Raw genomic sequence first — 13,219 nt, forward strand, 5'->3', positions numbered from 1 at the left:
CTGAACCGAAACCGAAACCGTGGCTCTACGGTTCGGTTTCGATTCACATAAATTGAAACCGTAGAACCGCCGGTTCACACCGGTTTATGAACCGGGGGTTTACTGTGCTTAATCGAAAAAAATTTGAAATTTTTTTGATTTTTTTTTGAATTTTATTTAAAAAGGCAACGGTTCCCTGCGCAGGGAACCGTTGCCTTTTGGAGGAAAAATTACAGCGGACCAACGGTCCCCCGCAATTTTCAGTGAAGTTGCGGGGACGTCCCCTGCAATTTTTGGCATTTCAGTTCACCCCCCCCCCCCCCCCCCCCCCCATTTCTAATTTTTTTTAAAAAAGTTTTTTTCTATATATATCCATTTAAATTATATTCTCTCAAATCTCAATCTCTCTACTCTCTCACTCAATCTTTCAGACTCTCATTCTTATTCTTTAAAATCTTAATATTCTCTCAATCTTTCAATTCAATCAAATTTTCTTAAATTTAATTAAATTCTTTCTTAATTTTTTATTAATTTCAATTTCAATTTTTTTTATACAATTCATAATTAATTATAGAATTTATTTCTATAATTAATTTTATTTATTATTTTTTATTATCTTTTATAATTAATCATATAATTTATTTATATAATTAATTTTATTTATTATCAAAAAATGACAAGTAATGGAAATTATAGAATGTATTAGAATTGACAGTTCAATATCGGTTTCGAATCGAAACCGTCGGTTCCGAACCGGGGCCATGAACCGGAACCGGCAGTTCCGAACCATGGATGAACCGTCCTGTTACGGTTTCGATTCAGGGTCCTTATATTTTCGAACCGTGAACCGACGGTTCCGAACCGAAACCGATGGTTTATGAACCGTGGCCAGGTCTACAGGTATAGACTTTAATGAAACATATGCACCTGTGATGGATATAACACATTCAAATATTTGATTAACTTAACACTCTTAGAAGGATTGAATATATGTATAATGGACATAGTTACTGTTTATTTATATAGAAACCTATATACTAAAATTTATATGAAATTCTTTGAAGAATTTAAATTGCAAAGATCATTGTATGAATTAAAACAATTCTGAAGAATGTGGTACAATCGTCTTAGTGAATATTTGGTAAAAAATGCTATGTGAATGACCTTTTATGTCCATATGTCTTTATCAAAATGTTAGAATTAGGATTTGTCATTGTAGCAATTTATATTGAAGACATGAATTTAATTATAATTCCTGAAGAGCTCTAAAAAATTATTAAATATCTGAAAAAAGAATATGAAATGAAAGAGTTAGGAAACACAAAATATTGTCTCAGCTTGTAGATCGAACATAATTCAAATAGAATATTTATCCATCAATCAACATATATTGAAAAATTGTTAAAATGCTTTAATATGAATACAACTTATTTTTTGAGCATCCCAATGATTGTTTGGTCTCTAGATTCAAAAAAGAACTTATTTCGTCCTATAAAAGAAGATAAAAAGATATTGGTCCTAAAGTACTATATCTTAATATCAATGGAGCCCTATTATATTTGTTCTAATGCACTAGATCGGATATATCATCGCAATCAATTCATTGGCCCGATTTAGCTCTGTACCAATCCATCGTCATTGGAACGGAATCAAACATATACTTCGTTACCTATGTGAAACTAGAAATTTGGGATTATTCTACTATGTCAAATCTAGTTTAGTTGGATATATAGATACTGGTTATCTTTTCGACCTTGAGATATGTTTTTACTTATAATGACACAACAATATCATGGTGCTCCATTAAATAGACTTTGATTGCAACATCTTTAAGTCATTCAAAGATTCTACTTCATGAAGTCAATCAAGAAGGCATATGATTACGGTCTGTCATCTATCGTATCCAGAATGCATGCAATCTTCTTTCTACAATAGATATTCTTTCCATATTATATGAAGATAATGTAGCATGTATTACCTAAATTTGAAGTGAATACATTAAAAGAGACTGAACCAAACAAATTTCATCAAAATTCTTTTACACTCATGAGCTCTAATAGAGCCGAAAGATTGATGTCAAGTAAATACGATCTATTGAGAATCTTACATTCTTGTTCACTAAGACATTACCGACATTAGCATTTGAAAAGTTAGTGTATAATATCGGTATGCGGCAGCTCAACAAATAACCAAAATTAATCTCACTACAAAGAAGGGGAGCATTTGTCAATAGGAGTAAATTTTTTAAGTTTATCATATATTGGACAAAATGTGCACTATACTCTTTTTTGCTTCACTAGGTTTTGTCCCATTAGGTTTTTCTAATAAGGTTTTTAATCAGTAGTTTAAGCACATCCGACTGTATTTTAGAAGACATTAAATAATTACATTCTTTTGATTTGGTTTTTATCCCATTTAGTTTTTTCTTAACAAAGTTAATATAATTATTTAGAAGTAATGGGAATCCAAAGGGAAGTGTTATATCACGTGGTGGATTTTCCCACCAATGAAATGATACTTACCTACCCTCATTTAATGTGGGTAGTGAATGAGTTGTGTACATTTATCTCACGGAATTGTTTTTTATTAGTTGTGGGGTAGTGTAAATATAGTATAAATAGCCCTTCACTCTTTGTTTCACATATATCAATTTGATATGTTTCAGTTCTTTATTTTGTAGTTTATTGTTTTTACTCTTTTATCTCTCTTCATTTGCTCTTAATTCCATGTACACTTCTTTCATTTTTCTTTTCATTTATTTAAATTGATATGACTTTTTGTCATTCCTAAGAAAAAACCAGTAAAATTTTCTTTTCTCCCCCCTTTTCTTTTTCTTCTTCCAATTTTCCTTACCTTTTTTTTCTCTTTCTCCTTCTTTCTCAACACCTCAGTAGGGTGTCATAAGGCTAGATTAGACCATAATGGTTTCTTAAACACTTGATTTGGCTTCTAAAGGCTTTAAAAGTGTCAAACATGACCTCAACTAACACTAATAAGTTAGGTTTGGCCTTACCAGCATCAAGGCCAAATTTAGCCTCTTAATAATGATAAGTAGGGCTGGATTTGAGCCGAGCCGAGCTCGGCTCGCAGTCAGCTCGAGCTCGGCTTGGCTTTTTAATGGCCGGCTCGAGTTCGGCTCGAGCTTGACTCGAGCCGAATTCGGCTCGGCTCGAGTTCAGCTCGTTTTCAGCTCGGCTCGGTAACGGCTCAGCTCGGCTTGTTTTTTATATCAAAACGACACCGTTTTGTATATATATATGGATCAAAACGATGCCGTTTTGTATAAAAAAATTTTTAAAAAAATATACCGAGCTGAGCCCTGCTCGTTTCGGGCTCGAACCGAGCCAAGCTGAGCCCGGCTCGTTTCGGGCTCGAACCGAGCCGAGTCGAGCTCGAGCTCGAGCTGGCTCGGCTCGAATCCAGCCCTAATGATAAGCTATCTAGAGGTCTTATGTAGCCTCTATTGTCACTACCGTTAAGGCTTTTAACATTTCGCAAAAATTATGAGGCCTCTAGTGGCCTTAAGTAGCATATTAAAGGCCCTTAGGATCTCTAGTGGCTTTTGCTAAAATGTGAAGATAGTATCACATAAGTCAATTGATTTTGTGTAATATGAGTTTTGATATCTACACTTATAGGTCCAATATATTCTGACTTGGTATCAGAGCCCAAAATCAAATAGGTGGGTTTAACAACCTAAAGTGATTATGATACCAAATAGCAACGCACCCAACCGAACGATGAGTCTAAGAGCCTATAATAGTTGTATTTGAATAAGGATGTTAGAGATTAAAGTCTCATATCTAATAAAAAACAACGTAAGTGAGTGGTATATAAATATGGTAGATTAGATCTTAACACAAGTCAATTAATTTTGTGTAATATAGGTTTCGATTTCTACATTTTTAGGTATAATATATTTTGAAAACAACACTATGGCTGGTGGTGAGCAGGTGTTCTATCATTTTTCAAAGGTTAAAATCATTTGTGCAGTCCTTAATTAAACATGGCTCAGTTCATCTTTAGAACAAGCGAGTTCTTTAATAGTTTCTAAACATTGGCGGTAGAGTGATGTACGATCCAATTTAGTATGGTTTGAGAGTTTTTTTTAAACAAAACTAAAAAGCGATTTAGAAAATTTTTAAACCAAACCAAACCAAACTGAAAATATAGTTTGGTTCGGTTTAAACTATAATTATCAATATCCTATGATACAAGATACGTATCCTATGATACGATATGATATAAATAGAAAACGATAAATATCATAAAGTATATCGAATTAATATGATATAATAAACGTATCATATGATACGTATTGTATCCTACGATACGACACATATTACTAATATGGATCGATATATTTTTTAGAGAAAATGATGGTGCAGTAGAGATGTATATAAAAAATTTTAAATATTAAAAGTGTTTGTAATATTTTTCAAAATGATTATGTGTCAATTATAAATTCTTATTATTTTATTTTTTAAAAGGCGTATCACATGATATAATACACAATATGAAAAACTGAGCTTTCAATAGACAGTTCAACTATCATAGATTGAACATTTTAAAATTTTATATATATATATATATGGTATGAAAATTCGATTTATGAAAAAATAAATATAAAAAAGGTTATACACCTAATTGTTTATTGAAAAATTCTGTCAAACATAGTTATATATATGTATTTTTAAAATGTGATTCATGGTTTGGTTCGGTTCAGTTTGAAAATCGTCTAAATCGTAAACCAAATTAAAAAAACGGTTTAAAAATTTTTTAACTTAAACCAAACTATTTTCATACTAAACCAAATCAAATCGTAATTTTTAAGTTGTTTGATTCAGTTTTACGATTTGAACCAAATTATATACATCTCAAACTTATAATGAGAGTTTGACAATGTTACCTAGATTAAGGAAGATAATTCGACCCTCAAAATCGAAATTCTTTGACACACCTACTTTTGAATGAAAACTATATCTCAACCATCTCTCACTTATTTCACCCCTTTTTTTAATATCTTCTAACTCATCAAATATTGAATTATTTTTAAAATTTTTAAATTATTATAAATAAATTTTTTAATAATTAATAAATAGATAAATATTTTTCAAATGAGAACAAAAATAGAAGGAAAGAGAAAATTTTTGCCGTGGGAATGCGGAGGGGACATGATTTCCTAATAATTCTTGTATCAGAGACAGAAATTATTTTTTCATAAAAACGGGAGCAAAATCGAGAATAAAAAGGGAAACGGGGATTGGGGTATTCATTTGTTGAAGGATCTATCTATTGCTATCCCTAATCCGAATTGAAACAGGTTGATTTACAGCCTTAAGGCTTTGACAATTCGATTTGACGAAAATAGCCTCAACAAGTGTCAAATTTGCACGAGAAGCTTCGAATGTCCGAGTCAATTGACCAATATGTCACGAAATCTTTTGTGGCTAGCTAAAAATTATATTATATTGTAGGAAAATAAAAAATTATCTAAGTTGGCACAGTGACAGTACGTAGCTTCTGAACAATTCATCATTCACTGGCCATACAGGCTCTCTTAACTAGCATACATTCACACAGCAAAAAGAGAAAAAGAAGATAATTTCCTTTGAAGAAACCGCTGATTCCTCATAAATCTCCGCCATTTATAACCCCCTCATTATCACTCTTTAAGTTTCATACTCATACACGAAGATAGTGGAACAAGACTAACTAAGAGAGAGAAGAGAGAGTTTCACATTCTTCAAGGCTAGTTGCTGAAGAGAGCTGTGATATCTGTCCAGGTGGAGGCTTTGTGCAGTTTTTACCATGAGGAAAAACATATTGTTGATACTTCAGTGTCTTTTACTTCTGGAATGCTATCTGGGTATGTTCTTTCTCTTGTTATAACCTTATTTTTTTTTTTTTTGTATTAACATTTTCTAGTTTCTTTTCCTTGCTCTTGGTTTTCTATGTCATTTTCATTTTAATTTTGTTTCATGTTGTGGTTCAGTTGGGTTTCGTTGATTCACTTACCGCCTTTATTGAAGGTTCAGAAACTGTTTCCTTTATTTACAGAAACATTTTCATTTTCCAGAATATTTTGAAGTCTTAATACGTTAAGAAAAAAAAGAGAAAGCCTTTTTCAGAGGCAACATTGAACAGTCTGTTTATCATTATGAAAGTTAAGCCCTTGTACCCAAGTTGCCTTCAAATTTTTCTGTCTTCTTAATTATTTTCCTTGTTGAAACTGTTGTTACTTTTATGCATACGTTTTAACTTAAAAGGAGGAAAGAGGAACGGGAAAATCTTTATATCTCCAATTAAGTGCTTTATTTGTTTAATTTAAACATAAAAAAATCCCCTTCCTTGACCGAAAATGAGGCACATAAATACTTAATATGCTCTAGCTCTAGGCTAAGCTCAAATAAATCTTGTGATGATTTACATTTTTTGTCCTGTAATTATGTTTTAACTTTTATTATTCCTCTATATTTGATTAATTTTATGGAAGAATGTTTAAGTTAAAATTTGGTGAGAGGGATAATCGAGTTGATAAAATATTGCATATTGACGGATAGAGAATGGAGGCAGAGGCAGACATCCTTTGCTTCCCCAATGCGTCTTGTTTTGTGCTATATGAGGACATTAAATTGGACTATAAATTTATACTTTCCATAGCTTTATCACCTCAAAAATGTTTCCATAGCTTTAAAGTATATTATATTGTTTTGATTGTCTATACATTGTTGGCTATTAGATACTATTGATTTTTTTTTTTTTCTGGGCATATTTTACATTTTGTTGCCTTTTGATTTATAAAACAAAAATATTAGCTTCAACAATGGAGGCAGCAGATGCAGGAGTTCCAGTAACAGTTATGTCACCTCCAGAAGGTAACACAACATTCCTTGATGGAACAACATGGTGCGTGGCCCTTAATGGAGTTTCACAGATTGATTTACAAAATGCATTAGACTGGGCCTGCGGACTGGGAATGGCTGACTGCAATGCCATCCAAAAAGGTGAAGCATGTTTCGAACCAGACACGCTCGTCTCTCACGCCTCCTTCGCATTCAATAGCTATTATCAACAGAATGGCAATTCCGATATTGCTTGCAATTTCGGAGGAACTGCCACTGTAACAAAACGCAATCCCAGTGAGTAATCTTTTATACATATATATTATCAAAGTTATTCAAATGTGATAAGAGACATTCAGAGCTAACCACTTTTATCATATGGCGCTGATTACAGGTTATAACAAATGTGTGTATGCCAGCCCGGGGTATGTGTTGAGTTGAGAGGGCAAAATTTTGTTGATATAAAATGCCTGTATGTATACATATTTTTTTTTTTTTTAAATGTATAAATGATTTTTGTCATTACTTTTATTTTCAGATCTGTAGGCTCTTCAGCACCTCCATTTTACAAGCAAAAACCAAGCTTTATTTGGTGGAAGATTGTCGGGATTGTAGTGCTTTTGTACTTGACAAGCTGACCCACAAAGCTGAATAATCTGTGCATGCTTTTGCCAAACTATTCGTTTTGTTGCAACGAGATTTCAAAAAAGTGTTTAGATTATTAGCGTTTTGTAGAGGTGATTAAGTTATTCCAATCTTGGTTCTTAGACAGGGAATCTTATATATGTATTATTATTATGCAAATTCTGTCTTTTCTTTACAGTCATATTCACTTCTTTTTGGTCCCCTTATTACTTTTATGTCTATTACAAACGTATATGTTTTTGTTTCTGAGCCTACTTCAATTCTACAACCATGAGTTTGGTTAGTACATCCCGGTAGAGTTTTAAGTAAAGAGTAGAATTATGTATAAAAATAATGAGTACAAGATTTGTGTAGAATCAAAATTTAGATTAGATTGCATGGTGTATTAAGTATTTTTATGATTTAAAATTCTATACTTTAAGTATGCATAAATTATACGAATTACGATGGAGTACCTCTACTTTGGTGAACTAATCATGCATAAGAGGTGGTGTTGAAAAGTCATGAACAAGAACAAATAAATACACTGGTGGGCAGGTTTGAAGGCCATCGGGCATTTCCCACCCAAGTTTCAATATACGTAAATGTACACCCATAATGTGTTAAAAAACTTAAATATTTATCTATAAATCAACTGTCATTAAAATAAAATTATTATTTTCTCAATAATATTAAAAAATATCTTCTTTTTTTTTATTTCCTCTTGAGTTTTCAAAATTTACATTTTATCCTAAACCTCAATTTGAAAAATAACTCCCCCTTTAAAAAAAAAAACTCTAGGGTTTACTGCAAATTTCAATAATGATGACGGTGAAGGCCAATCAGTTTTGGTGTCGACCACCTTCTATGTGTTTATCTCTGTTGTCACCAACGACGTCAGACAAAAGCCAATAAAGCCCTGATGGTGACGAAGCCCCAAGACGAAAAGTTTTCATCGAATCAGCTCTGGACAACAAGAATTTATTGTGTTTTTCGTATTTTCAGCTTCAGATCTAGATGACAATCGATAAAGACCCAACTTTGGCCACAAACGCAATAAATTTTTACCATCTAAAGCCTCTTCATCTTTAGGCTTTGTCACCGTCAAGACTTTGTTGCCCTTTGTTTGACGTCGATGGTAGCAATAGAGGGAGACACATAAAAGGTGGTTGACGTCAGAATCACCATTGTCGTAACTGTTGCCAAAGCTTTCAGTAAACCTTAGGAATTTGAGAAAAAAAAAAGCTCACAATATATATTTTTAATATTATTAGTAAAATAATTATTTTATCTTTAGTTTTAATAAAAAAGTTAATATCCAGATAAATATTTAAATTAACTTTAAAAAATTAATCGATTGATAAATATTTAAAATTTTAAAATTTTATAATTATGTATTTGTTTTCACTTTAAAAATTGGATTAAAAATAGTCCTTGGGCTTGGTTTGAAGATGACAGTTTTGTCCTTTTGAAGGTTGTCGAGAAACAGTAAAGAAGCTGATGGCTGACATGGTATCTCTGAATTTTACCGAATTTGCCCTATATCCATAAACGAAGGCAGGCAAGAAAAGTTCGTGCAAACTAAATGCAATATTATAGAAAAGAAAAGATAAAAAATGTAAAATAAATAGATGGCGATAGTGACATAGATTGTCGTTTCGTCATTGCCGATGAAATGAAAGCCTAGCTTAGGGCAGTGTTATCTGAAGACTGAACCAATATCACAGCTTATCCAAGGCGCAGTGATACGGCAGGCCTACAAGCTCGTCTCAGGTGGCAGAGTGGCAATGGAGAACGCACCACCAAACATTCAAGTTCTACATCGAATTAAGTTAAATTCTTAATATACGGTTAGTTATGATAATATTTTATTATAAAAATAAATTATTAATATAAAATAAGATTATGTTAAAAATTATTATTATTATCATATTTAATAAAATTACATATAAATTAATAAAAATAAATAATTATTATATGTAATTGAAGATAATAAAAAATATTAAAATATTATTTTACTTAAATACTTTTTGATATAATTATTATAAAATATTTTTTATATTATTTTCTATTTTAATTAAAAAATTAGAGTATTTTTCTCCTAACATATTAATAAGTAAAAATAAAAATATAATAAAATTAAAATTATATTAGTAATATTTTAATATTTAAGATAAAGTTGTTAATCAAATTATTTTTTATATTATCTGTTATATTATTTTAGTAATTAAAAATTATTAAAATTTTTTATTATTTATAAAACAAACAAAATAATATAAATAATAAAAAATAGATTATTTAAATAATTATTTTATACCACAAAGATTTATCTTATAGATAAAAAAAAAAAACGCATATCAGGTTTTTCTCTCTTTCTTTTACTAAATTTATAATTAATGTGGTTTTTTTTTCAAGTTATAACAAATATTAATCATGGGATAATCATCTAAACTCCCAATCATTCTCTTGATAAACAATAAATTCCAAGTAAAAAGCAAATAAGAGTTTCTTGATCAAGTACTAAAGTAGAATACAGAGCACTTGTAGACACTACTTTTAAACTTATTTACTTATGAGGGTTATTACAAGACATGAGAGTCTCTCAATCCAGTGCTGCCACCATCTATTCGGATAAACAAAGTACCTTTCAGATTACCAATAATAATATTTTTCATGAGCGTACTAAACACAGGGAGATTGATTGTCATTTTATTCGTTATCATCTTGTTAATGACACCTTTCATCTCACTTTCATACCTTCTATTGATCAAATAGCAAACATTTTCATTAAGACTCATTCTCTTGGACTATTTCATGACTTACATTTCAAACTCAATTTGACAAATTCTTTGCCTATTTGAGTTTGAGAGGGGATTTTAAAATATATTCCAAATATATAGCTTTTATCTGAAACATATCCTAAATATGTAGTTTTTGTTTTATAATATTGTATATTTATTATACTGATTTCTGTTTCCTTATAATATTCTATATTTATATAAATTCATATATTATTCAAACTGTTATATACTAGAAATATAAGTTGTTCATATTTTCATAATAAACTATTAAAAAGAGTTTTGACATCTAGTTTAGGTGTCAGATTTAAGGGAAATAAATTAAAATAACTTAATTTTATTGCAAATGAATGATATCAGCCAACACTTTATATATCATATAGGGATATGACCAGGATCTCAAATTAATATCCATTTTACTCTTATCTCTTACATTAAAAACTCTTGCCTCTCAAACATGTTTTCATTCAAAATATCATCTAAATTTTTGCTAAAAATTAAAGAAATTTGACAACAAATTTATCTTAATATATAGTTTGTTATTTTGTTTGAATAATTGAAATTGAAATTTTAAAATTTCCTAGGGTGGGAGCGATAGTAGAAATGATAGGACTTATCACTCATACTCTTCATTTTTCTCTCCTAATTAACTTATGTTTTTAAGTCATATCTTAATTGTTATTATTAATTTGAGTTATATGGATAATTGTTAACTTTATTTATATGATTTAGAGTTAAATTTTGTGTCAAATATGTAGAAATCTTTAGTAGAACTAAGATAGGAGTGTAAAAATGATAAATTCTACCTCATTATTTCATTGATTCTAGTTAGCTTGTAGATAATTTTAGATATAAGAATAGTTTATTTACTTGTCTACATTATTATGGAAGATTCATCTAATTTTAAGAAAGGTATTTGGTTCGCATATGGTTGTATGGATTGACAGGTTAGGTAGTTTTTGTTTGTTTAGTAATGGTTTCTTTTTAATTGTGGAGATGTTTTGTTTTGTTTTAAGTGACTTGGATAGGCAAAAACACCCTATTTGATTATGTGTTGTTTTTCAATCACTCGTTATAATTAATCTTTGTGAGCTTAATCGATGCAATAGGTGTTGTTTTTATTTGTTCATTTCATTATGTTCCAAAACTTATCTTGCGAATTTTGTTTCATTACAATATACTCTATCTTGATGATTGGTAATTACCTTTTACCTAACCAAATTGTGTGGAAGTAAGCACAATACAATAGACAAACAAGATTCCATGTCAACACATATAAACTGGAAATAATGGATCATATAACAAAACATCTTGAGCAGATCGCATTGATTCCATATATAAAAAGTATTCTAACTCATCCTACTCTTTCAATCCAATGAGGGCATTATACAGTTTAACTTTCTGGAGGAATATTTTTAACTCTTTTATTTTGAAATTTTTTCACATTTTTTCAAGTGTTCTTGTTTTACATTAGGCACATATGCATGCAAACCTAGACTAATAGGCAAAAATTTATAAGGTTACAACTAGTGCATAGTAAAAGCCACATATATTAGTCACATTAGCTATTTTGAAATCAATTTCATATTCAGTAAAATTTTGTTTTTCGCCTACATGAGCTAGTAGAACCAAGGACATAAGGTCAACTATAAACATTTTATATTGAATTAAATTTTTTTCACTTAAGAGGTCGAGGGTGCGAAAGCATCCAAGATTGGCAAGGAAGGAAGCAAAACTAGTAATTTCCCTTAGGGATTGTTTAATGCAACCAACTTCTAAGGTCATGGATGTTTATTTAAAGAGACTTTATTTATGTTTAACTTGTCTAGTACTTCCTAGAACTTAATCAAGTGACCTTTTAAGGCGAAATCCTAGGAATCATACTAAGAGGAAATTGATACAGGCACCATTTTCTTTCATAACCCAAAAAGCCTATCTTACATAATCCCTCACTATCCCTATATTTACACAATCATTTGCTAGCCCTTTGAGACACTAATTGCATTTGAATAGGCCATGTAGATGCATTTATTCGTAACCTACAATCCCTCACCAAGCCTAGATTTGAGCAAGCCATACCATAATCGTATAAATATTTGATCAAGGGTAAAGGATAGGCAATATGTTTAATCCAAGTTTGAGGAAGAACAACAAGGAGAATGCAAGAAAGGAGTATCATAACAAGTGCCCCTAAGACACTAGAAAATAAGTTTGGGGAAGAATGTCTAATATAAAAAAGAAAATTGAATAAAGCAAGGGAAACTTGTATAAAATCAAGAACGAGGATGAAAGAGTTGTTTCCCTATATCAAAACAAGAAAGAGAGCCTTGAAGCAAAAAAAGGCAATTCTCGGATTAAGTTATATGCAAGTGCCTAGATCCTAGCCTTGAAAAGATACTTGTGTGTTTGTCTAAAGAATACCTTATCTAGTTTATTACATGAACCAATAACCCTTTGGCCACATTGCAACCAAAGGAAAAACTTGCTAATTTCTCAAAGTATAAAGTCTACATTAGTGGAGATAGGAAGCATGACCTGATCTACAAGGCTTGGATCACATTAGTGCTAGGGGGTTGTGGTAGTGAATTAAACATGTAAATGTTTAATATGAAGTGCAACAAACTCGATTGTGATGGTTGTGTGAGGCAATTCTCGGATTGAGTTATATACAAATGCCTGGATCCTAGCCTTGAAATGATGCTTGTGTGTTTGTATAAAGAATACCTTATCTAGTTCATTACATGAACCAATAACCCTTTGGCCACGTTGCAACCAAAGGAAAAACTTGCTAATTTCTCAAACTATAAAGTCTACATTAGTGGAGATAAGAAGCATGATCTGATTTATAAGGCTTGGATCGCATTAGTGTTAGAGGGTCGTGGTAGTAAATTAAACATGTAAATGCTTAATCTGAAGTGCAACAAACTCGATTGCGATGGTTGTGTGGGAGTAGTTCTCAGGACAAATTGAGAT

At 30.9% G+C, this 13,219-nt stretch overlaps 1 protein-coding gene across 1 annotated transcript; it reads left to right on the plus strand.

Annotated features, from left to right (window-relative positions):
* The first annotated feature begins 5,480 nt into the window (after nucleotides 1-5,480).
* On the plus strand, nucleotides 5,481-7,670 carry LOC123206302 (glucan endo-1,3-beta-glucosidase 13-like). Its single transcript, XM_044623467.1, has 4 exons — nucleotides 5,481-5,848; nucleotides 6,798-7,121; nucleotides 7,219-7,249; nucleotides 7,363-7,670. Exons 1-4 carry the CDS (start codon nucleotides 5,791-5,793, stop codon nucleotides 7,460-7,462), a joined length of 513 nt encoding a protein of 170 aa, XP_044479402.1. The 5' UTR covers nucleotides 5,481-5,790; the 3' UTR covers nucleotides 7,463-7,670.
* Nucleotides 7,671-13,219: the final 5,549 nt, after the last annotated feature.

The sequence above is a fragment of the Mangifera indica genome, unplaced genomic scaffold (genome assembly GCF_011075055.1).
Source record: "Mangifera indica cultivar Alphonso unplaced genomic scaffold, CATAS_Mindica_2.1 Un_0031, whole genome shotgun sequence".
NCBI lineage: Eukaryota > Viridiplantae > Streptophyta > Magnoliopsida > Sapindales > Anacardiaceae > Mangifera > Mangifera indica.